We start from the raw sequence: 25,258 nt of genomic DNA on the forward strand, positions 1-25,258 counted from the left end.
ATAACCATTTTATTATTGCCTCTTGGGCATATCTCCAACAAAGAGAATAATGTAGCTAAAGTTTGGACTATTACCACCACTAGTAATGATAATGTTTCACATGTTGCTACACCCCCTACTATCAATGGTAAAATAATTGGTGTTGGCAATGTTTCTACTCCTAGTGCAAAGCGTGCAAAATTTCCTGAAACTGCTGAAATTTTTCAAATATTGGGGACAATGATTCCATTGCTGTAGATCATAATGGTTTAGATTTTGATGATTGTCACATCTCTGAAGTTATAAAGTTCTTACAAAAACTTGCTAAAAGTCCCAATGCTAGTGCTATAAATTTGGCCTTTACAAAACATATTACAAATGCTCTCATAAAAGCTAGAGAGGAGAAACTAAAACTTGAAACTTCCATTCCTAGGAAGTTAGAAGATGGTTGGAAGCCCATCATTAATATGAGGGTCAATGATTTTGATTGTAATGCTTTATGTGATCTTGGTGCAAGTATTTCTGTTATGCCTAAGAAAATCTATGATATGCTTGACTTGCCACCATTGAAAAACTGTTATTTGGATGTTAATCTTGTTGATCATGCTATAAAGAAACCTTTGGGGAGGATTGATAATGTTCGCATTATGGTTAACAATAACCTTGTCCCCGTTGATTTTTTTATCTTGGATATTGAATGCAATGCATCTTGTCCCATTATATTGGGGAGACCTTTTCTTTGAACTGTTGGTGCTACCATTGATATGAAGGAAGGTAATATTAAATATCAATTTCCTCTCAAGAAAGGTATGGAACACTTCCCTAGAAAGAGAATGAAGTTACCTTATGATTCTATTATTAGAAAAAATTATGATGTTGATGCTTCGTCTCTTGACAATACTTGATTCACACTTTCTGCGCCTAGCTGAAAGGCGTTAAAGAAAAGCGCTTATGGGAGACAACCCATTATTTTACTTCTGCACTTTTGTTTTATATTTGAGTCTTGGAAGTTGTTACTACTGTAGCAACCTCTCCTTATCTTTATTTTATTGCATTGTTGTGCCAAGTAAAGTCATTGATAGTAAAATCAATACTAGATTTGGATTACTGCGCAGAAACAGATTTCTTGCTGTCACGAAATTGAGCAGCTCCTGCTGTAGAAAATTTAGAGAAATCTGCCAATTTACGTGCGTGATCCTCAGATATGTACGCAACTTTCATTCAATTTGAGCATTTTCATCTGAGCAAGTTAAGTGCACCTGAAAAATTCGTCTTTACTGATCGTTCGTTGTTTTGACAGATTCTGCCTTTTATTTCGCATTGCCTGTTTTGCTATGTTTGATGGATTTCTTTGTTCCATTAACTTTCAGTAGCTTTGTGCAATGTCCAGAAGTGTTAAGAATGATTATGTCACCTCTGAATATATGAATTTTCAATTATGCACTAACCCTCTAATGAGTTTGTTTTGAGTTTGGTGTGGAGGAAGTTTTCAAGGGTCAAGAGAGGAGGATGATACAATATGATCAAGAAGAGTGAAAAGTCTAAGCTTGGGGATGCCCCCGTGGTTCATCCCTGCATATTTTAAGAAGACTCAAGCATCTAAGTTTGGGGATGCCCAAGGCATCCCTTCTTCATCGACAACTTATCAGGTCACCTCTAGTGAAACTATATTTTTATTCCATCACATCTTATGTGCTTTACTTGGAACGTCTATTTGTTTTTATTTTTGTTTTTGTTTGAATAAAATCGGATCCTAGCATTCCTTGTTTGGGAGAGAGACACGCTCCGCTATTTCGTATGAACACATATGTTCTTAGCTTTATTCTTAATGTTCATGGCGAAGGTTGAAACTGCTTCGTTCATTGTTATATGGTTGGAAACAGAAAATGCTGCATGTGGTAAATGGTATAATGTCTTGAATAATTTGATACTTGGCAATTGTTGTGCTCATATAGATCATGTTTAAGCTCTTGCATCATGTACTTTGCACCCATTAATGAAGAACTACGTAGAGCTTGTTAAAATTTGGTTTGCATGATTGGTCTCTAGAGTCTAGATATTTTCTGGTTAAGGTGTTTGAACAACAAGGAAGACGATGTAAAGTCTTATAATGCTTGCAATATGTTCATATGTAAGCTTTGCTGTACCGTTTTATACTTGAGTTTGCTTCAAACAACCTTGCTAGTCTAGCCTTGTATTGAGAGGAATTCATCTCGTGCATCCAAATCCTTGAGCCAAAAACTATGCCATTTGTGTCCACCATACCTACCTACTACATGGTATTTCTCAACCATTCCAAAGTAAATTACTTGAGTGCTACCTTTAAAATTCTATCCTTTGTCTTTGCAATATATAGCTCATGGGAAAATAGCCTTAAAAACTATTGTGGTGAAGAATATGTACTTATGTATCTTATTTCTTAATAAGTTGCTTGTTGAGCGGTAACCATATTTCTAGAGACGCCATCAACTATCACCTTTGTTGAATATCATGTGAGTTGCTATGCATGTTCGTCTTGTCTGAAGTAAGGGCGATTTTCATGATCAAATGGTTTGAGTATGCATATTGTTAGAGAAGAACATTGGGCCGCTAACTAAAGCCATGATCCATGGTGGAAGTTTCAGTTTGGACAATTAATCCTCAATCTCTTATGAGAATATTATATGTTGTTGAATGCTTATGCATTAAAGAGGAGTCCATTATATGTTGTCTATGTTGTCCCGGTATGGATGTCTAAGTTGAGAATAATCAAAAACGAGAAATCAAATGCAATCTTTCTCCTTAGACCTTTGTACAGGCGGCATAGAGGTACCCCTTCGTGACACTTGGTTGAAACATATGTTATGCAATGATAATCCATGTTAATCCGAGCTAATTAGGACAAGGTGCGAGCACTATTGGTAATCTATGCATGAGGCTTGCAACTTATAGGATATCTTATACATAACACATATGATTTATTACTACCATTGACAAAATTGTTTCTATGTTTTCAAATGAAAAGCTCTAGCACAAATATAGTAATCCATGCTTGATGCGCGTAGATGACACGTCCGTTGGGAACCCCAAGAGGAAGGTGTGATGCGCATAGCAGCAAGTTTTCCCTCAGTAAGAAACCAAGGTTATCGAACCAGTAGGAGCCAAGAAGCACGTCGAAGGTTGATGGCGGCGGGATGTAGTGCGGCGCAACACCAGGGATTCCGGGGCCAACGTGGAACCTGCACAACACAATCACAGAACTTTGCCCCAACGAAACAGCGAGGTTGTCAATCTCACCGGCATGCTGTAAACAAAGGATTAGATGTATAGTGTGGATGATGATGGTTGTTTGCGAAGAACAGTAGAATAAGTATTGCAGTAGATTGTATTCGATGTAAAAGAATGGACCGGGGTCCACAGTTCACTAGAGGTGTCTCTCCCATAAGATAAATAGCATGTTGGGTGAACAAATTACGAGTTGGGCAATTGACAAATAGAGAGGGCATGACCATGCACATACATGATATGATGAGTATAGTGAGATTTAATTGGGCATTATGACAAAGTACATAGACCGCTATCCAAGCATGCATCTATGCCTAAAAGTCCACCTTCGAGGTTATCATCCGAACCCCTTCCAGTATTAAGTTGCAAACAACGGACAATTGCATTAAGTATGGTGCGTAATGTAATCAATAACTACATCTTCTGGACATAGCATCAATGTTTTATCCCTAGTGGCAACAAGACATCCACAACCTTTCGTCATCGTCCTGCATTTAATGGAGGCATGAACCCACTATCGAGCATAAATACTTCCTCTTGGAGTTAAGAGTAAAAACTTGGCCGGAACCTCTACTAATAACGGAGAGCATGCAAGATCATAAACAACACATAGGTAATAGATTGATAATCAACATAACATAGTATTCTCTATCCATCGGATCCCAACAAACACAACATATAGCATTACACATAGATGATCTTGATCATGTTAGGCAGCTCACAAGATCCGACAATGAAGCACATAAGGAGAAGACGACCATCTAGCTACTGCTATGGACCCATAGTCCAGGGGTGAACTACTCACTCATCACTCCGGAGGCGACCATGGCGGTGAAGAGTCCTCCGGGAGATGATTCCCCTCTCCAGGCAGGTGCCGGAGGCGATCTCCCGAATCCCCGAGATGGGATTGGCGACGGCGGCGTCTCCGGAAGGTTTTCCGTATCGTGGCTCTCGGCATCGGGGGTTTCGCGACGAAGACTATATGTAGGCGGAAGGGCAGATCGGGGGCCACACGAGGGCCCCACACGCCGAGGCCGCGCGGCCGGCACTCCGGGTCGCGCCGCCCGTTGTGGCGGCGCCTCGTGGCCCCACTTCGTAAGTCCTCCGGTCTTCCGGAAGCTTCGTGTAAAAATAGGCCCCCGGGCGTTGATTTCGTCCAACTCCGAGAATATTTCCTTACTAGGATTTCTGAAACCAAAAACAAGCAGAAAACAAGAATCGGCTCTTCGGCATCTCGTTAATAGGTTAGTGCCGGAAAATGCATAAATATGACATAAAGTATGCATAAAACATGTAGATATCATCAATAATGTGGCATGGAACATAAGAAATTATCGATACGTCGGAGACGTATCAGCATCCCCAAGCTTAGTTCCTGCTCGTCCCGAGCAGGTAAACGATAACAAAGATAATTTCTGGAGTGACATGCCATCATAACCTTGATCATACTATTGTGAGTATATGTAATGAATGCAGCGATCAAAATAGTGGTAATGACATGAGTAAACAAATGAATCATAAAGCAAAGACTTTTCATGGATTGTACTTTCAAGACAAGCATCAATAAGTCTTGCATAAGAGTTAACTCATAAAGCAATAAATCAAAGTAAAGGTATTGAAGCAACACAAAGGAAGATTAAGTTTCAGCGGTTGCTTTCAACTTATAACATGTATATCTCATGGATATTGTCAATGTAAAGTAATATAACAAGTGCAATATGCAAGTATGTAGGAATCAATGCACAGTTCACACAAGTGTTTGCTTCTTGAGGTGGAGAGAGATAGGTGAACTCGACTCAACATAAAAGTAAAAGAAGGGCCCTTCGCAGTAGGGAAGCATTGATTGCTATATTGGTGCTAGAGCTTTGGTTTTGAAAACAAGAAACAATTTTGTCAACGGTAGTAATAAAGCATATGTGTTATGTAAATTATATCTTACAAGTTGCAAGCCTCATGCATAGTATACTAATAGTGCCCGCACCTTGTCCTAATTAGCTTGGATTACTGGGATTGTCATCGCAATACACATGTTTTAACCAAGTGTCACAAAGGGGTACCTCTATGCCGCCTGTACAAAGGTCTAAGAAGAAAGCTCGCGTTGGATTTTTCGCTTTTGATTATTTTCAACTTAGACATCCATACCGGGACAACATAGACAGCAGATAATGGACTCCTCTTTAATGCATAAGCATGTAGCAACAATTAATGTTCTCATATGAGATTGAGGATATATGTCCAAAAATGAAACTTCCACCATGGATCATGGCTTTAGTTAGCGGCCCAATGTTCTTCTCTAACATTATGCATGCTCTAACCATTAAATGAGTGGTAAATCTCCCTTACTTCAGACAAGACGAACATGCATAGCAACTCACATGATATTCAACAAAGAGTAGTTGATGGCGTCCCCAGGAACATGGTTATCGCACAACAAACAACTTAATAAGAGATAAAGTGCATAAGTACATATTCAATACCACAATAGTTTTTAAGCTATTTGTCCCATGAGCTATATATTGCAAAGACAAAGAATGGAAATTTTAAAGGTATCACTCAAGCAATTTACTTTGGAATGGCGGAGAAATACCATGTAGTAGGTAGAGATGGTGGACACAAATGGCATAGTGGTTGGCTCAAGGATTTTGGATGCATGAGAAGTATTCCCTCTCGATACAAGGTTTAGGCTAGCAAGGTTATTTGAAACAAATACAAGGATGAACCGGTGCAGCAAAACTCACATAAAAGACATATTGTAAACATTATAAGACTCTACACCGTCTTCCTTGTTGTTCAAACTCAATACTAGAAATTATCTAGACTTTAGAGAGACCAATTATACAAACCAAATTTTAGCAAGCTCTATGTATTTCTTCATTAATAGGTGCAAAGTATATGATGCAAGAGCTTAAACATGAGCACAACAATTGCCAAGTATCAAATTATTCAAGACATTTTAGAATTACTACATGTAGCATTTCCCGATTCCAACCATATAACAATTTAACGAAGAAGATTCAACCTTCGCCATGAATACTATGAGTAAAGCCTAAGGACATATTTGTCCATATGCAACAGCGGAGCGTGTCTCTCTCCCACACAATGAATGCTAGGATCCATTTTATTCAAACAAAAACAAAAACAAAAACAAACCGACGCTCCAAGCAAAGCACATAAGATGTGATGGAATAAAAATATAGTTTCGGGGAGGAACTCGATAATGTTGTCGATGAAGAAGGGGATGCCTTGGGAATCCCCAAGCTTAGATGCTTGAGTCTTCTTAAAATATGCAGGGGTGAACCACCGGGGCATCCCCAAGCTTAGAGCTTTCACTCTCCTTGATCATATTGTATCATCCTCCTCTCTTGATCTTTGAAAACTTCCTCCACACCATACTCAAAACAACTCATTAGAGGGTTAGTGCACAATTAAAATTTACATGTTCAGAGGTGACATAATTATTCTTAACACTTCTGGACACTGCACAAAGCTACTGAAAGTCAATGGAATAGAAAAATCCATCAAGCATAGCAAAACAGGCAATGCGAAATAAAAGGCAGAATCTGTCAAAACGTAACAGTTCGTAAAGACGAATTTTATTGAGGCACCGTGACTTGCTCGGATGAAAATGCTCAAATTTAATTAAAGTTGCGTACATATCCGAGGATCACTCACGTAAATTGGCATAATTTTCTTAGTTACCTACAGAGAATTAGGCCCAGATTCGTGACAGAAAGAAATCGTTTCTGCGCAAGTAATCCAAATCTAGTATGAACCTTACTATCAAAGACTTTACTTGGCACAACAATGCACAAAACTAAGATAAGGAGAGGTTGCTACAGTAGTAACAACTTCCAAGACTCAAATATAAAATAAAAGTACTGTAATAAAAACATGGGTTGTCTTCCATAAGCGCTTTTCTTTAACGCCTTTCAGCTAGGCGCGTAAAGTGTATATCAAGTGTTATCAAGAGATGCAAGTATCAACATTACCTTGGGCTTTACCCTTACCTTTCTTGTTCTTTTTCTTACTCTTTGATTTAGGGAATATATGTCTACCCCCGGGTGTAGAGGTGAATTTTAGGGTGCCTTCTCCCATATCTATGACTCGCTCCCAATAGTTTCAAGCAGGGATCTTCCGAGTGTGATTTGTCCCGTTCCTCGCACATTCAATAACAAGATAATCAATGGATATTGTTCTCCCAAGAATGGTTGTATGCACACCCGCAGCTATTCATTTAGGAATTATAATAGAGTTATCAATAAGAGTTATTCCTTCTCCCCCTTCAACGAATCCCCAAAGTTTCAAAGATTCATGAATACTCTTAGGAATTTGGCAAAATTCAGACATAATATCACAATTGGCATGAAGAGTTTGGTCACCGATAACAATTTTAATAGTAGGATCCCATAATGAAGGTTCAGAGTTCACTAAAACTTGATCAAGAAGGTTACGAACATATCTATAATTTTCATTCAAGCGAGATGCACTTGTCTCAAGAGTGTTTAATCTATTATAAATGCTAATAAGGGCTGAATCAATGTTATTAGTTGAATCATGTGATGCAACCAACTTCTTTATGGCATTAAAAGCTTGATCCCCATTGTAATGAAGGAAATCTCCTCCCACTACAGCATCCAAGGCATATCTATAGCGAATCATAAGACCAAAATAAAAATTACTAAGGAGCAAATTTAGAGTCATTTGAGGTTCAGCTTTACGATAAGAAGTAAAAATTCTGGACCAAGCATCTTTAAAACTCTCCTCATCCCCTTGTTTAAAAGTGAAGACTAATTCCTCAGGTGAAGAAGTAACAGGTGCAGAACTAGACATGGTAACAAAACTAAAATGCAAGTAACTAATTTTTTTTTGTGTTTTTGATATAGAGTGCAAGACAGTAAAGAAAGTAAAGCTAGCAACTAATTTTTTTGTGTTTTGATATAATGCAGCAAACAAGAAAGTAAATAAAATAAAGCAAGACAAAACAAAGTAAAGAGATTGGAAGTGGAGACCCCCCTTGCAGCGTGTCTTGATCTCCCCGGCAACGGCGCCAGAAAACAGTTGCTGGCGTGTAGTTGACGTGGGAGTTAGAAATCTTTGTGGTGTAACTTTTCTTCAGTTTCCCGGCAACGGCGCCAGAAAACATTCTTGATGCGCGTAGATGACACGTCCGTTGGGAACCCCAAGAGGAAGGTGTGATGCGCACAGCAGCAAGTTTTCCCTCAGTAAGAAACCAAGGTTATCGAACCAGTAGGAGCCAAGAAGCACGCCGAAGGTTGATGGCGGCAGGATGTAGTGCGGCGCAACACCAGGGATTCCGGCGCCAACGTGGAACCTGCACAACACAATCACAGAACTTTGCCCCAACGAAACAGCGAGGTTGTCAATCTCACCGGCTTGCTGTAAACAAAGGATTAGATGTATAGTGTGGATGATGATGGTTGTTTGCGAAGAACAGTAGAATAAGTATTGCAGTAGATTGTATTCGATGTAAAAGAATGGACCGGGGTCCACAGTTCACTAGAGGTGTCTCTCCCATAAGATAAATAGCATGTTGGGTGAACAAATTACAGTTGGGCAATTGACAAATAGAGAGGGCATGACCATGCACATACATGATATGATGAGTATAGTGAGATTTAATTGGGCATTACGACAAAGTACATAGACCGCTATCCAACATGCATCTATGCCTAAAAGTCCACCTTCAGAGTTATCATCCGAACCCCTTCCAGTATTAAGTTGCAAACAACAGACAATTGCATTAAGTATAGTGCGTAATGTAATCAATAACTACATCCTTGGACATAGCATCAATGTTTTATCCCTAGTGGCAACAGCACATCCACAACCTTAGAACTTTCTGTCACTGTCCCAGATTTAATGGAGGCATGAACCCACTATCGAGCATAAATACTCCCTCTTGGAGTTAAGAGTAAAAACTTGGTCAGAGCCTCTACTAATAACGGAGAGCATGCAAGATCATAAACAACACATAGGTAATAGATTGATAATCAACATAACATAGTATTCTCTATCCATCGGATCCCAACAAACACAACATATAGCATTACAGATAGATGATCTTGATCATGTTAGGCAGCTCACAAGATCCGACAATGAAGCACATAAGGAGAAGACGACCATCTAGCTACTGCTATGGACCCATAGTCCAGGGGTGAACTACTCACTCATCACTCCGGAGGCGACCATGGCGGTGAATCAATGGTCAGCCCTCCGACTCCGCCCTTCCGCCTACTTAAAGCCTTCGTCGCGAAAACCCCAGTACCGAGAGCCACGATACGGAAAACCTTCCAGAGACGCCGCCACCGCCAATCCCATCTCGGGGGATTCAGGAGATCGCCTCCGGCACCTCGCCGGAGAGGGGAATCATCTCTCGGAGGTCTCTTCATCACCATGATCGCCTCCGGATCGATGTGTGAGTAGTTCACCCCTGGACTATGGGTCCATAGCAGTAGCTAGATGGTTGTCTTCTCCTCATTGTGCTATCATGTTAGATCTTGTGAGCTGCCTATCATGATCAAGATCATATATTTGTAATGCTACATGTTGTGTTTGTTGGGATCCGATGAATATTGAATACTATGTCAAGTTGATTATCAATCTATCATATATGTTGTTTATGTTCTTGCATGCTCTCCGTTGCTAGTAGAGGCTCTGGCCAAGTTGATACTTGTGACTCCAAGAGGGAGTATTTATGCTCGATAGTGGGTTCATGCCTCCATTAAATCCGGGATAGTGACAGAAAGTTCTAAGGTTGTGGATGTCTGTTGCCACTAGGGATAAAACATCAATGCTTTGTCTAAGGATATTTGTGTTGATTACATTACGCACCATACTTAATGCAATTGTCTGTTGTTTGCAACTTAATACTGGAAGGGGTTCGATGATAACCTGAAGGTGGACTTTTTAGGCATAGATGCATGCTGGATAGCGGTCTATGTACTTTGTCGTAATGCCCTGATTAAATCTCATAGTACTCATCATGATATATGTATGTGCATTGTTATGTCTTCTTTATTTATCAATTGCCCATCTGTAATTTGTTCACCCAACATGCTATTTCTTATCGGAGAGACACCACTAGTGAACTGTGGACCCCGGTCCGTTCTTTACATCTGAAATACAATCTACTGCAATACTTGTTCTTTATCGTTCTTCGCAAACAATCATCATCCACACTATACATCTAATCCTTTGTTTTCAGCAAGCCGGTGAGATTGACAACCTCACTGTTACGTTGGGGCAAAGTACTTTGATTGTGTTGTGCAGGTTCCACGTTGGCGCCAGAATCCCTGGTGTTGCGCCGCACTACACTCCGCCACCAATAACCTTCACGTGTTCCTTGACTCCTACTGGTTCGATAACCTTGGTTTCTTACCGAGGGAAAACTTGTCGCTGTACGCATCACACCTTCCTCTTGGGGTTCCCAACGGACGTGTGTCTTACACGCCATCAAGACAGTTTTCTGGCAATATCATAGAATTAGGATCCACCACATATATATTACAAATATGGTCATAATCATGATAGGCGGCTCATATGGCACTAAGAACTATGAAGAACACAATCGACTAGACCAGTTTTGATCTGTTTACCTCTGTCCATCGTGTTGCTTGCCACCGAAGACGTCGACGATGTTGAGTGTGCCATCGAGATCAGCTCCTTTTCGCCTCTAATTCCCACGGTCGGCCGCCAATTGAAAAGGTATCGACTTTTCAATGCCTACAGATTGTAGACTAGGGTTTTCGTAGGAAGTAGAGGGCAAGTAGATCTCGAGGGTTCAGCCGGAAAAGTACTCAACTGTTAGAAAACTAGGGTTGTGTTGACAATGAAATCGATCCTCTCTTTCTCCCTCGACTCCCCCTTATATAGGAGGCGGAGCCGAGGATTTCATGATGTACAAGTTACAAAGTTTGGGAGACTCTTTGAGTTCGTCCCGTAATAGTTACAAGTCATTATTCCTAATACAACTCTATCTTTCCAAACTATCTCTTAACTGGGCTTCCAGGCTTCATAAATATCGGGACGTGGGCCTTCAGTAAACCCCGGGTACCATCTTCGGCAGGCCCATTGGGGATGCCTATGTCATCAAGCTACTGCCACAAACCCATAGTCCAGAGGTGGACTACTCCCTCTTGGTCATGGTGCTGATGATGAACACGTTGGAGAAGGTGGACATCCGTCCAGCGGTGACCCCGACGGAGTTTCCCCCTCCAATCTTCTTTGCTGCAGCCTCCATTTTTGTGTTTCTGTGTTTGTGTGGCGCTCTCCTCCCGAGAACTCTTCGGGGTCATATATATATAGTCGTTTTAGGGCAAAATACGTCGGTTCGCGAAAGAATCAGGGCAAACGGACGATCGACAGCTGAAAGAGGGGGGATGGTGGTGCACCCTGACTTCCTTGCCGCACCACCTGGGCTCTTTCGGCCCTCGGGCCTCTCCAGGTGAGCTTCCAGGGCCCAGGGTGCTTCTCCCGATGATAAAGTGATGCTCCAAATATCTCAGGTTTGACTCCGTATAGGTCTCTGAAAGTGAAAAATACACAAAATAGGGGTTTTCGTGTTCTGCAGTGTTATAACCCAAATAAAGGGGATCATTGGTAAATCCCCATAAATCAATGGAAAATGTGGTATTATCATCATATATGTTGCAAATATGTGGGAATTCAATATGATAAAGGATAAAGTTCATGTATGCATTTTACATGCATCAGGGTCCTCGAGCGACACGGCACCAAGGGACCTTATTCATGATGACGGAGATTTTATGTAACCAAGGGGCCATTGCCCCCCTCTATAACATTTTAAAAAGAATCCATAACATTTATGCTACTTACTTATAGTTTTAGTATGATACTCCCTCCATCCACAAATAAGTACATGCGGGTTTTTCAAGATACATTATGAAATGGAGTGAAAAATACATTGGAAAGGTACAAACCAACATTTTACTCATCTTTAATTTTTCACCTCCAATAAGTTAAGTGCATGTAGAAAATGAGGAGAACGTGTGTTAAATATTATTGGGTTTGATTTTCGTGCGATGAGAGAAAAGAAATTTTTGCTATTTAAAGTGCACTGGAAAAATAGAAGTACACTCTTTTGTGGATAAATTTTGGAGATAAACAACCACTTATTTGAGGATGGATGGAGTAGGTGTTTCTGGGTCTCATAACAATCTCTATCAAACTCCATCACTTGGTCATACACAAAGGTTTTAAAAAGTATTAGTATTTCATATGGAAAATATAATACTAAAGCTATAGAAAATTCAATAATCCTTACATTTGATAGACTCATGTATTTGAAATCTCAGTGAAGACATTTAAAAGTAATTAATTTTATTGATCGGATGTACTATATTCCATTATATATATTTCTAATAATAGAACCTTTATACATGTGTGTATAACATAGGTACCTGTAGAATTAATCACATGAAAATATTATGGGAATAACTGATTCGTATCCCATGTAAAAGCTGAATAGAAGAGTAGACATATCTGGGACTAAGTTAATAAGAAGATAAAATATATGGTCTCTAAACATACATGTATGATGGGGAAAAGAATAATTATTGCGAATAGAAGGAAATTTGCTTGCGGGATGGTATAGTTACGTGATTGTGTCTTTTCTCTCAACTAATAAATACTCACAACATTGGAAAGGCGAGAGCCGGTGTTGTTCTACATATTTGGGAAGGCTAGACATAAAATCGTGGCATCGATAAAAGTGATTCTTAAATTTTGGAGTACTTCTTTTAGGTAAGAGGAGTCAGAATAGACACATGATAAGTCACAGTTTGGACCATCCGACAGTTAGACCTAAAAAATAGAAGTTATGTTAATAAGAGTACACACACAAAATCTTGCACCGGGGTCCCTACCATGTGGGGGCCTAGGGCGAGAGCCCCTCTGCCCTGCCTATGGGCCAGCCCTGTGGCGGTGGTTGTTGGAGTGTCGATCGGGATCAACTATGGGAAGATCGCCGACAACCTGCCTTCCCCGTCCCGGGTTTCATGGCTGGTCAAGCCGATGCAGGTGTCCAAGGTGAAGCTCTACGACGTGGATCACAGCATCCTGACAGTGTTTCATGGCTCCAGCCTCGAGCTCATCATCGGCGCCGGGAATGAGAAACTATCGGCGATGATTGATATGTCGACCGTGCATGCATGGGTCCAGGACCACGTCCTACCGTACCTCTCTTGCATGGGCATGCGGATCACCTACATCACTGCTGGGAATGTGGTGTTCAAGGGAAACGACGCCGCAATAAAGGACAACCTTGCAGCCGGCCATCAAGTCCGTCTACGGGGCCCTCGCCGCCCTGGGGCTACAGGGCAGGTGAACGTCACCACCGCGCTCTCGCTGGACATCACGGGCAGCTCCTACCCTCCATCGGTCGGCGCGTTCCGGACCACTTGTCTATCAAATGTAAGGATTATTGAATTTTCTATTGCATTAGTATTTTATTTTTCATATGAAGTACTAATACTTTTTAAAACCTTTGTGTATGACCAAGTGATGGAGTTTTATAGAGATTGTTCTGAGATCCAAAAACAATTACCATACTAAAACTATAAGTAAATAACATAAATATTATAGATACTTTTAAAAATATTATAGAGGGGGGAGGGGGCAATGGCCCCTTTGTTAAATAAAATATCCACCCTCAAGATATGTGGACCGTCCCTGCTTATTTATGGACAGAGGGAGTAAAAAAAAGAATATTAGGTGGCCGAAGCTATTTAATGTCATAAATCTTTGTGAGACGATGCTATCGTATTTTACCAGGCTCAGTTCCGCCACCGATGATACCTGAATCTGACATGCACTGAAATGGTTCTCGTCTTGTGCAGGTGGTTCACTTGTTTGCCCTCATCGCCATTGCATCTATCACTGTCATGTTATCCTGATAGTATGTATTGTTGACCACTAGCGCTGTAAAGCGGATGAAGATGTTGAGCTAGAGCATCCCTTCCAAGTAGGGATTCCACGAGTAGATCAGAAGGGAACTGATTGAAACCTTCATTCGAGGATTTCTTTTTCCGAAACAAGGGAAGAAGCGCCACGTTTTTGAGAATTGCTTGGAAGAGGATGCATCATCAAAATATCCAATGCAGATAGTCATCAAGTTATTTCTCGAGTATGGTATTGGTAGGCAAACATCATTGGTATTGGATGTATAGTTAGGTTGTAAAATCGAAGGGCGATCCCTTTGGAGGTGGCAATTTGGCTCATAGGAGCAAATGCTCTCATTATATAAAATAATTAAAAAATAATTTTAAAAATGTTAAAAATTCTGATATAATTTTGTTGGTGTACATCGTGACATTCTATGATAGTGCACAAATTTTCGTGGAGAAACAACATTTTATATAGCGTGTACAAAAAAGGCAAAAAAATATCCTGTACGTAGTCGTGTTATAGCATCAAAACTTGTCTTTTTTACAGGAGCCACAATTGTTTTTAGTTTTTTTTTTGAAAATTTGTGTACGAACATAAAATATGTAGATGTACATGGAAAATTTTATTTTACAATTTTTTGACACTTCAAAATGTTGATTCACACAACGAGAGCAAATGCTCCTATGAGCCAAAGTGAATATCCCGATCCCTTTTCCTTTCTTTAGCAAATGATGAATATGAAGTCCGGGTGTACTGTTGACCGACATTTATTACTTCTCGCCAAGATGTTTGTGATCATCAGACATACACAGCTAACCCTGCAATTACTGTGAAGTTAGCTCCATGCTGACGATGAATTACAACTAGCTGTGGACATACGTTCAGTGATACTTTGGGTATGCCTTCTGTTAGGCTATTATAACATCAGAGTGTTCGCATCATTATGAATACTCACATTGGAAATTCAAAAACTATATGTATAGGCTTCGCTTGCAGGTACTTGCGGGATATGATAATATTGGAGTATACTTTAATAAACTACTGGTCAAGGTTTACCGTGAAAATATCCAATCAAATCAAAGGGCGTACTGTTTTTGAAACAAAAAGGGTGATACTTTCATTTCCTTTGGAGTTCAACGAAAAACAACAATTTCTTTACCAGTGTACATCCAAGATAAACTTGCTATAGGGCTATGCTATCTTATGGGTGCAGACCGTGTCCCGGATGAAATTTTGATAGCTACTATAGCTGTCTTGCTGTTGGAACGGAGGAGAGAAGAAGCGGAGAGGGAGGAGCACCACCGCCTGCACAAGAGGAAGAATAGCACCAGCTCCAACCCTGCATCCACCGCTGGCCGGACCACTGGCCGGTGCTGTCCACGGCCGCCTCACCGCACCGCCTAATTAAAGCTCCTCCCACGTCGGTCCTTCGCCGCCCTAAGTGTTCCATCTAAGCCCCGCCGCTTCCTTCACCTCCGGTGCCTACGCATCCGTACCCCCCTCCTCTAAGTTTATTGCTCGCTAGCGGCAAGCTCTAGGCTCACTGTCGTCTGTCGCCTTCTTCGCCGAGGTCAGCCCCAGCGAGATGGACGGCAGAGAAGGTGACATTGATGTGCTTCTCTCTTCTCTCTCCGTTTTGATGGTGCGGTGACATTGTTTCCCTCTGTTCTCCCCCTCGGGTAGAAGAAACTAGGACACGGCGGTGGAGGGGAGCAGTCGGGGTCGATAAGAAGGGGCACACGGCCCTGCAGCTTGCCTTGTCCTTGAAACTGTTATAAAAGCAACAAGCAAATAACGAAGAACGAAACAAGAACACACGCAGGGGACACAAGATTTAACGTGGAAAACCCCTTCCAACACAGAAGGGGAAAAAACCACGGGCGCCAGCCAGCAAAACTTCACTATATCGGGGAGTGTTTACAAACGCCGTGGGTTATCTTATAATCTGATAAACCCTAGCCGACGGCTTACAAGATGTATATATGTCAGAAGTTAGCCTCCCTTAACCTCCCTTTAGTATATGAATTTGGATCACAATACAACAGAAACATGGCTCACCCTCCATGGTTTCGCAGCAGTAGCAGTATGGCGGTTCTTCGCCGTCGTGTATACTATGGCATACCTTGTTGACGCAAAATTGCACGGTGAGCTTGCTCTCATCTGCTGCCGTCGAGTTGACCACGCTAGCACTGATATTGGTATGGCCATCTAGGTAGCTCCTCTGTGCCTCGGGACCATAGTTGCCGGCGAACCGGATCGTCCGGATCGAGGAACGGGATCGGGGAACGAGATTCGTCATGCCGGCGAACAAGGATCGGTTACGGGTACACATCTCCGGTACGCCAAATTGGATCGTGGATCGTGATCCACTTTGGTTTGGGTCGATGGAGGAGATGGAGGAGCAGAAAGAGAGGGAGAAGAAGCTCTCGCTGACGCAGAAGCACGGCACCGGCGGCGAGCTCGCGTGGACGGCCTTCTTCCTGGCCTTCTTCTTGGGCGCGGCCGTGGCAGTGGGCCAAGACGGCCTTCTTCCTGGCCTTCTTCCTGGGCGCGGCCGTGGCAGTGGGCCAAGCTGGCGTGGGATCGTGAGTTCGTGATCCGTCCGCGAATTACATCGATCCGCTGTCGTTCCCGACCCCCGATCCGGGTCGATCGATCCGGGGTCGTGGAACGCGGCACCGATCCCGAACCTGGCAACTATGCTCGGGACGACCTATCAGATCAAAAATTTCATGATCACTCGAATATGAATATATATGCAGTTCATAAGATAGTCCCAATGATTTTATAATCAAGAGGATGACAAATATACATCTGCTTACTCTGGGTAGCCACTGCAAGGCATCCGATAAGCAAGATGGTCATCACATAAACCATGCCGCTCCTCATACTCGTTTGCTGGAACGAACGTCTATGTGTGGTAGGCGAAGCAAACAGTAGACAAGGTTGATTTGGTCATCCGTTGCAATTTGTGTGATTCGCCACATTCAATTTGTGTGATTTCCTAATATGTTTGAATGGAGTTAGGAATTGTCAACGGAAATTGGCTGGGCTCCAGCTGGGGCATTGATCCTTGCAACATGATGGTCAACGTATTGTTTCTCACTGTCATCCTAAAATATCGCATGCTATGCACTTAAATACTTTCCATAACTGGCCAGCCTGATTTATATTGTCAGTTGATTTGGTCATCCGTTGCAGAATCATAGGTGATTTTTTTTTTTTTGCGGGTAGAATCATAGGTGATATATAATTCCATATATTTTTCTGAGATAAAATCTATAGTGAGCTGGAGTTAAAAATCGAAAACTTACATTACAGTGTCAATTTCGATATTATCTGCTCAGGTTTCAAACAGATTTGTTCGGAGACTTGCTGTGTCGAAAAAAAAAATGATGCCTATCCTTTTCAGATTTGTTCAGGGATTGCTTATTTTGTGTCCGATGGAAAAATAACATTTGGATGATTCCTAGATCTGAGCATGGAGATGTGGAATTTTGCTGAAGTCCTCGGCTATCCTGCATTCCTGCTGAATCAATAATTCATTATACTCAATTATCAGTGCTCCCTCGTGCAGTCGTGTTGTGTGTTATTCTAATTTGGTAATAGTAAGATCATAGGCCAAGCTCTGTCTGCAAGAGAATGACACCGTTGATCATGTGATCATGCAGTGCACCTATGCCCCCGCCAAACCTGGTTCGGTTGTCTCACGGCTGCGGGCCTTAACATTACGGAGCCAACAACGGAGAGCAAGCTGGAGCTCTGGTGGGAGGCAGCCAGGAGTTTGGTTCGGAGGAGAGACAGTAGAAGCTTCGACACCATGGTGATCCTTACATCTTGGAGGATTTGAAAGCAGCGCAATTCTAGGGTGTTTGGGAATAGGGCGGAGCAGTGCAACACGCACGAGTTGCTTAGGAGAATCAAGGATGAGTTTGAGCTTTGGAAACTTGCGAGGGTAGGAGGGAGTACTTTGATGTCGCGAGAGTAGGCTGTAGAGTTCGGGGTGGAGTTTGCCGACATATTGTAAATGATATTGCTCTCTTCTATAAAATTTTGGTACGCCGTTTTGACGTACCCTCGAAAAAAAAAACATAGGCCAAGCATATGTAGAGAGCAGAAGCAGCCCAACCCAATTGCAACGTTTTTTCCCCTAAAGATGCTGAGTGTACTTTTGGTCTGAGACGCCGAACCGATAAATAAGCTAACTACAGTCTACAGGCAAGACATATCTTAAATTATGAAACCCCGACCATCTCTTCCCAGATATCGGCAATGAAATTCGCGTCACAGCGATGAAATCGGAGCCGGTAGCAAGAAGTTGAGCAGAGCCTCGTTGAACCTCTTTGCGTCCTCCTCCTGCGGCATGTGGCCAGTGTTCTTCAGGATCTCCAGCCTAGCAGTCGCACCTAGCTGCCTGCATCGATTTGCACACATTTTTCATGTATAAGTTAATTACAGTGCATTGTGTGACATGGTTTCAACCAGATTGCAACACCAACCAAGCAAGAGCAGAGAGTGTTGTGCTGACCTTGTCACCTGGAATGCCTTCTCTATGGGGAAGATCTGATCATTCTCTCCCCACAGCACGAGAACTTGCTGAAAAACATGGTGCGGAGATGAGAATAAATTATGAGCTCACTTGGCAAGTTGGTTAAAGAAATGTAGCATGGTAGGGAATGCATTCTCTTTGTCTGCCTGCAGGATTTGCTAGTATGTACCTGTGGGAGTGGAGTGAGTTGGAACTTGTCTTTGTCCCCCAGGGTTATCGCCTGGATCAGCTCCTTCTTCTCCTCTATGTTGTCGGTGTAGAGATACTGCAACACACACATACACGTTTTAGATATGTGGTAGTGTTACTCAAATCAAGTTGGTGGTGGACCTTTTCACACGAAGCTAAAAAATCATGGAGGATGCTTCTCGAAGAAAAAGAAAAAGGTTGCGTTTGCAATTGATTAGATAATAGTACAATCTAGTACTCCCAAAAGCACAATACTACTAACTAATTGCAATGTGATATGCCTTTCAATCACTCTACACGAGCTAATGTAAAGTGACCCGGCCGTCACTCACTAGTAGTGTTTCTGGAAAACATGGCGGGGCCTTTTGAATGAATGGTGTCTCAGACCGTCTAACAAACAGTTCATTTTGTCGCCTGACATGGACTTTCGTGTCAGAAAAGGTTGGAGGAAGGTGAAGGACGGCGAGGCATGCTGTCGCTTGCTGGGATATAGCTAGGTAGGCAGATGCAGCGCGTACAGGTCGTTCACCTGTCCACTATCTCCTTCGCCGCTGAGGAAGTTGGAAAACACGGCAGGTAGAAAGGTCCTTCGCAACAGAAAGGGTACCCAACGAGCGGCTGGAATGGCCGTTCGGAATTTGATAGGAAGCACGGGTGGTAGACGGGAGGTTTGTACTGTTCACAGTGGATGGTGACGAACTGACGACAGACTGGTAGCTAGCGCGGCGAGGCCGTTGGACGAACTAATCTGCTGGGGCTGGTGCACAAGGTCGGTGAGGCGCTTTAGGATGGACAGACAGGGCAAGCACGTTCAAGTCCGAGCACGCAACGATCAGGGGAAATTCAGACAAAAGTTTTGATATTGTCTCTGGAGAACGTCTAAGAATTCGAATAAAACTCATGGCGAATAAGGACAAGACAAAGTTTTTGCTATGTTGCCGGCCTGCATGCTTCCTAGTTACCGGCAGGTCATAATACGTATCGTCCGAAGTCCCCAAGAACTCGACACGCCCACGCATGGCGGCCGGAGGAAAAGGATCTAAGAAACTGAAGCATCGTGGGCGCAGTTACGTACCTGTATGAGGTCGCGGAGCACGAACCCCGGGGCGAACCGGCGGGGGCGGTGGTAGGCGAGCTCCATGAGCCGGCGCATCTTCTCGGGGGTGCGCGGCAGCATCACGTCCTCCACGCGATCGGCCCCGCCGCGCCGCAGCAGGGCGCGGTCGTCGGCGTCGCCCTTGAGCAGGTCGGAGCTGGCGATCACCACCCGCTCCACGGCGTCCGCGCCCAGGAGCCGCGCCACGTGGTACGCCACGAAGCCGCCGTAGCTGGTCCCGACCACCGACACGCGGGCGCCGGCGGGGACGACCGCGCGGATGAGCCCCGCGACCGCCTCCGCCTGGCGGGCCTCGGAGCGCTCCTTGTCCGAGGTGCGGGAGCCGCCGAAGAAGAGGAGGTTCGGCACGACGAGGCGGAACCGGCGCGACAGCGCGCCCACCTGGCGGAACCACTGCCACGTCGCCGGCGGGCCGAAGCCGTGGAGGAGGACGAGCACGGGGAGGTCCTCCTCGCTCGCGGCGCCGGGCGGGAAGCGCCAGCAGTGCACCGTGGTGGCGCCGCCGTCGAGCGGCACGGTCTCCTGGACCAGCCCCGCCGCGGAGAAGCGGCGCCGGAAGTAGGCGTCCAGCAGCGGCGCGATGCCCAGCGTGGAGGACGGCATGGTGGCGGTGGCGGTGGCGGGGGCTGGAGAAGTTGGAGATTGGATCGTGGAGCGCGGTACCTTGGCGGTTGGTCACCGCGTTTCACAGTTGTATCGTGCGCGCGCGTGGCTGTTGCATGTCTGATCTGTATGCAGATTGCACAAGAAGAAGACAATCTCTGGGGCGGTACCTACCGCCTGGGAGGCTGCGAATGTCTATTCTCGAGAGTCCGGTTCAACCGCGAAACGATTTTCTACGACAAATCCCAAATTTGGAGTAAGGGTTACCTTCTGAGACAGGAGTTAGGGATTAAACATCATACATTTAAAAGGGGGTTTAAAAGTTATAAGAAGGAAGAATTGGTGCCTTGGTGGCGTATATGACACTACTCCAAAATTGGTGCCTTGGTGGAAGAAGGGAGTAGTAGTTTTTTTCTCGATCAAAAGATGATTTTTTTAAACGGAAGCTTTGGCCAAATCTATTAAATAAGAAAAAAAATTGCTCGGTTAATTAACGGAAAAAAGTGCGAAAATCATTATAACATGTGGACTACTCCAAAATCATGCATCTCCCAAACCGTCTGGACAAACTAACCAGCTCTCTTAACCTAGGACAACCGCTAACTCTTGCATATTGATCTTTCACGTCTCAAAGGAAACCCCACGTGAAGGACAATCTGAAAAGATGATAACATCCATCATATTCCTTCTTGCTTTATTTTTTTGCTTGTGCTTCTGAGATACTTCTTCACCTTCTTGATTTTGTAACTCGTACCCTTCCTCGTACAAAGGCAAGCAATCTCCTTGCTAGATCTAGCCGCCTCCAAACATACAAGCAAGTTGCAAATCTCATTTGCAAAAAGTGCCTCGGAGTTAGGTGCCAATTCACCTACCTCATTAACCTTCTCACCATGGTCAACAAAGTCAACCGGCTGGCTAAGCACCGCAATGATGGTGTGGAAGCCACCACCGATGTCCTCAAGTCAACCACCTACAAATGCATCATTAATAGAGAGAGCACCTCACACAACTCCTGAAGATCGGGCATGATCTGCATTAATGGATACATGAGCCCATCAATGTCCTCGCACATAGAGGCAACCGACACAACATGCTACGACAATGGATAGGACCTAGCACGAGGGGGAGAAAGAACCAAAGGTGCAATCTTCCCCAACCACAAACGACAAACTTCGACAACACCATCTCAACGACTGCATCATCATCAACAACCACTAACTCCTCCTCGGCAGACTCAGTAGAATCGACCGGTTGGAGAGGCACACATGTCCATATGCTCGAAAGAATCGATCTCAAGCCTAGGCAACAAAGGTAGCAACTGCAATTTGCCAAGAGCACGCTCCGCTCTAAGCAAAACATTCTGAACCTGTGCAAGGAAATCGCGAAGCTCAGAGCGAATCAGCATAGCCTCCTCCACAAGGGTGTGCTCCAAACACACATCCAAAAGGGTAGCGGCATCATTGGGTGCAGGCAGGGTTGAACAACGGTGGGTGCAGCTGGTTGGAAAGGTGGTGAAGCAGTTGGTGCAACCGGTTGGAGAGGCAGTGAAGCAGGACATCAAAGCGGTGCAGATTGATCGGGACAATGCAGATTGAGCGGTGCAAATTGAGGCAGTTCCTGCACCGAATTGGGTCCCTGCAGGAGCGCGCACAGTGGCCTCCCAAGAGGCATTGAAAACATCGGTCCCTCGGCCACGCCGGAGGAGCCCGTCGCGGGCTAGGAGCAAGACGACACTCGACTGTGGAAGGCGATTTGTATAGGCGGCACCGCGAGAGCACAATCTGCCATCTTCTGAACACATCCTCATTGCATCTCAAAGGAATGTACATCGTCTCTACATTAGTGTATAACTAACATTGGCGACCCGCTGAAAGGGAGGTCATCGCTTCTACAAGATTGTTATGAACTTACACATTGGAGTTTATTTGTTAATGGTATAACATGACGCAAGCAATTAGGCTTTTCTTGCTTGTGATCCCCTGGGTAGTAGTGCTATATTACCATAAGATCTTCTCCTCGATGTCCTTGATTACAGTAAAGTAATCTCGTGCAATCTAAACAAGATCAACATAAAGATCAAATAATCAATCTGAACAGAGTGGATCAATAAGCAGCCCCCTCAACCATTACCGTTGACGCTCTGTAATAGGCACCGGACAAATCACGGAAAACAACAATGACCACACCCCTCTGCTCTTGAATTAAGACCAATGGAATAGCTCCTGGACCAGCGCCAAAATTTGGTTCGGGAAGTATGGAATATTTGATATTTATATTTGAAATGGAGGATGGATGTAGACATTGTTTTAATTTATTTTACAATATGGGCTTTTGAAGCATGTGTGGATATGAAGTGCATATACTTTAAATTTGAACAAAATTTCGTTAGCCAATTTCATTAGTCTTATCCCTATATGCCGATTATCAACGTATGAAATAAAGAAGTGGTAAAATCGGAAATTCAATTCGGCTCCCGGGTGCGTATGCTCCCTCTACCAAAAAATCATATTTTGAACAGTCAAAAAAATTTGACAAAAAATTCTACATGTACATCTGCATGATATATGTGCGTTCGTCAAGTTTCATGAAAAACTGATATTTTTTGTGGTCTATGTTAAAATGAGAAAATTTATCTTGTCAAAAGCTTTATTTTAAGCACTGAATTTTGTCTTTTTCACACACGCCATATGATAAGTTCATTTTTTATGAAACAACTTTGTGAGCCCATAGCACGTGAAGATGAACGTGCGAATTTTTTGTTTCAATTTTTTTGAAATTCAAAATATGTGCAAGATGCAATTCAAAATATAGGGAGCATATGCTCCCATGTTCCAAAACACCACTCCCGTGGTAAAATGTATTTTTTTGTGGGATCAAACTTAGAAACTATTATGTAGTGAAGTACTCCCTCCGGCCCCAAAAGTATGTCTCAACTTTATCTAAATTGGCACGTATCTACTCACTAAAATACGTCTAGATACATGCATATTTTGATAAAATTGAGACATCTTTTTTATGGATGGAGGGAGTAGTATATTTATGTGTATACGATCTTGTAGTTGACACTATTGACATACCTCTATTATTTTGTCTCAGGGATTATTTCTTTCTATTAGTTCGGTGTTAAATTTGTAAGATATATGTACCCATTCCGAAATAAGTATGCATATAGTCTGCATGTTAATTTGAGTAAAACACTCTCCGCATATGTATCCGATAACATATGTACTTGTATTCGTAACTGATCCCGGATCCGATCCACTTCCAGTCCTATCCGGACCATGAACACCCAACGAGTAAATTTCTCGGGGCCCTGTACATATGGGTCTTTTTCCCAATGTGTGTGTGTGTGTGGGGGGGGGGGGGGGGGGGGGTGGACTTTTCAAACATAGCAAACTGAAATATTTGTGGCTTTGGTCCCTCACCCGCTCCCCCCATTGTATTTGTTACATTTGTTTGAGCTATCCATGTCGATTGGTTGGAGTGCGAGTTTGGTAGTTTGTTGCTCTTAGAGGACACCACCACCTAGATGGTTGGTGGTTGTTGTGTTGGTGACCTCTTTGTGAACATTGTGAAGAGGCCCAAGTGTTTGCGAAGTGGTTGTGAAGCTTTCATGGTGGGGGAAAAGCTATCCATGGTGGAAGAGATCATACTTGGTTTGGGTGAGCTCCTACCCCTTCGTGTGGATTTAATTGGAACTAGACAACAACTTTTATGTTGCTTTTGTAGAATTTTTTCCCTACTTATCACATTTTCTCTACTAGTACATAAGAGGATACTTTTGATAGACTCTTGTGTTGATATTTTCATGTCCTTTCACACACCATCGGAGTGATGTTGACTCAACAGTCGCCAACAAAGTTAAGTGAAACATTCGGAATAAACGCCGTGGAAAAGTATTTCACTTGAAGGATGAACATATTGCTTATGTGTTCCATAGTTACACAAATGGACTTCTTTTATAGGCTAACCTTGGAATATGCCTCTTCTTGAACAAAAAATCATGGCCCACTAAGATTTTGCAATATTTTGAAATCAGTAATGTTCACGTTGCATTTCTTCGCTCTCTGTGCTTGTAACTTTCTTTCAATAATTTTTCATACTTCTTATTTTGAAGTGTGTGCTCGCCTAGTCCTTCCGTAGTTGGGGTAAAAAAAGATCATTGTGGGTAGGATCGTTGTCATCTCTAGAAACCACCATAGCTAAATTGATAGTGTAGGTTGGTTAATTCTAGTGCATGGTTCCAATACTAACTTACAATTGTCAAATTTTGACAACACAACAATATCCAAGAGCCACAGTTTAGTTCATATGGTTGTACCCTTAACATTGCATATATGTGTTGGTCCCTGCATATGCACATCGTGTGATGCTATGTTTTAGTCTCCATATCCTATTTTGGGCATGTCATTATCCAGCAATCATACTTTTCAAAATAATTGTAGCCCGCAAAATATGCCAAGTTGAGAAATTCTTGTCAGTGTAGGCCCAAAACTTTTACACTCATGTATCAAGTTCTATCAATGACAGCATACTAATTTACCATGTACTCCCTCCATTCTATATTAGTTGTTGCAACGACAACTAATATATAACGGGGGAGTACAAGATAATTGTAATAGAAAAATAAA

General features: G+C 43.0%; 1 protein-coding gene across 1 annotated transcript; it reads right to left on the reverse strand.

Annotated features, from left to right (window-relative positions):
• Positions 1-18,324: 18,324 nt before the first annotated feature.
• LOC124669483 (2-hydroxy-6-oxononadienedioate/2-hydroxy-6-oxononatrienedioate hydrolase 1-like) lies at positions 18,325-20,627 on the reverse strand. The gene is made up of 4 exons (XM_047206100.1): positions 19,983-20,627; positions 18,888-18,983; positions 18,698-18,765; positions 18,325-18,583 (listed from the first exon to the last, which is right to left on the reverse strand). The coding sequence occupies exons 1-4, from the start codon at positions 20,625-20,627 to the stop codon at positions 18,454-18,456; spliced, it is 939 nt and encodes a 312-aa protein (XP_047062056.1). The 3' UTR covers positions 18,325-18,453.
• Positions 20,628-25,258: the final 4,631 nt, after the last annotated feature.

This window comes from Lolium rigidum, chromosome 7 (genome assembly GCF_022539505.1).
Source record: "Lolium rigidum isolate FL_2022 chromosome 7, APGP_CSIRO_Lrig_0.1, whole genome shotgun sequence".
In the NCBI taxonomy this organism is placed as follows: domain Eukaryota; kingdom Viridiplantae; phylum Streptophyta; class Magnoliopsida; order Poales; family Poaceae; genus Lolium; species Lolium rigidum.

What these genes read in the sequence shown, in the direction of transcription:
- LOC124669483 (XM_047206100.1), bottom strand. Translation starts at nt 20,627, where the DNA reads ATGCCGTCCTCCACGCTGGGCATCGCGCCGCTGCTGGACGCCTACTTC. An exon ending in TGCTCCGCGACCTCATACAG is followed by an intron (nt 18,984 to 19,982) that starts GTACGTAACTGC and finishes TGTGTGTTGCAG; the next exon opens with TATCTCTACACCGACAACAT. An exon ending in AAGGCATTCCAGGTGACAAG is followed by an intron (nt 18,584 to 18,697) that starts GTCAGCACAACA and finishes AAATCGATGCAG; the next exon opens with GCAGCTAGGTGCGACTGCTA.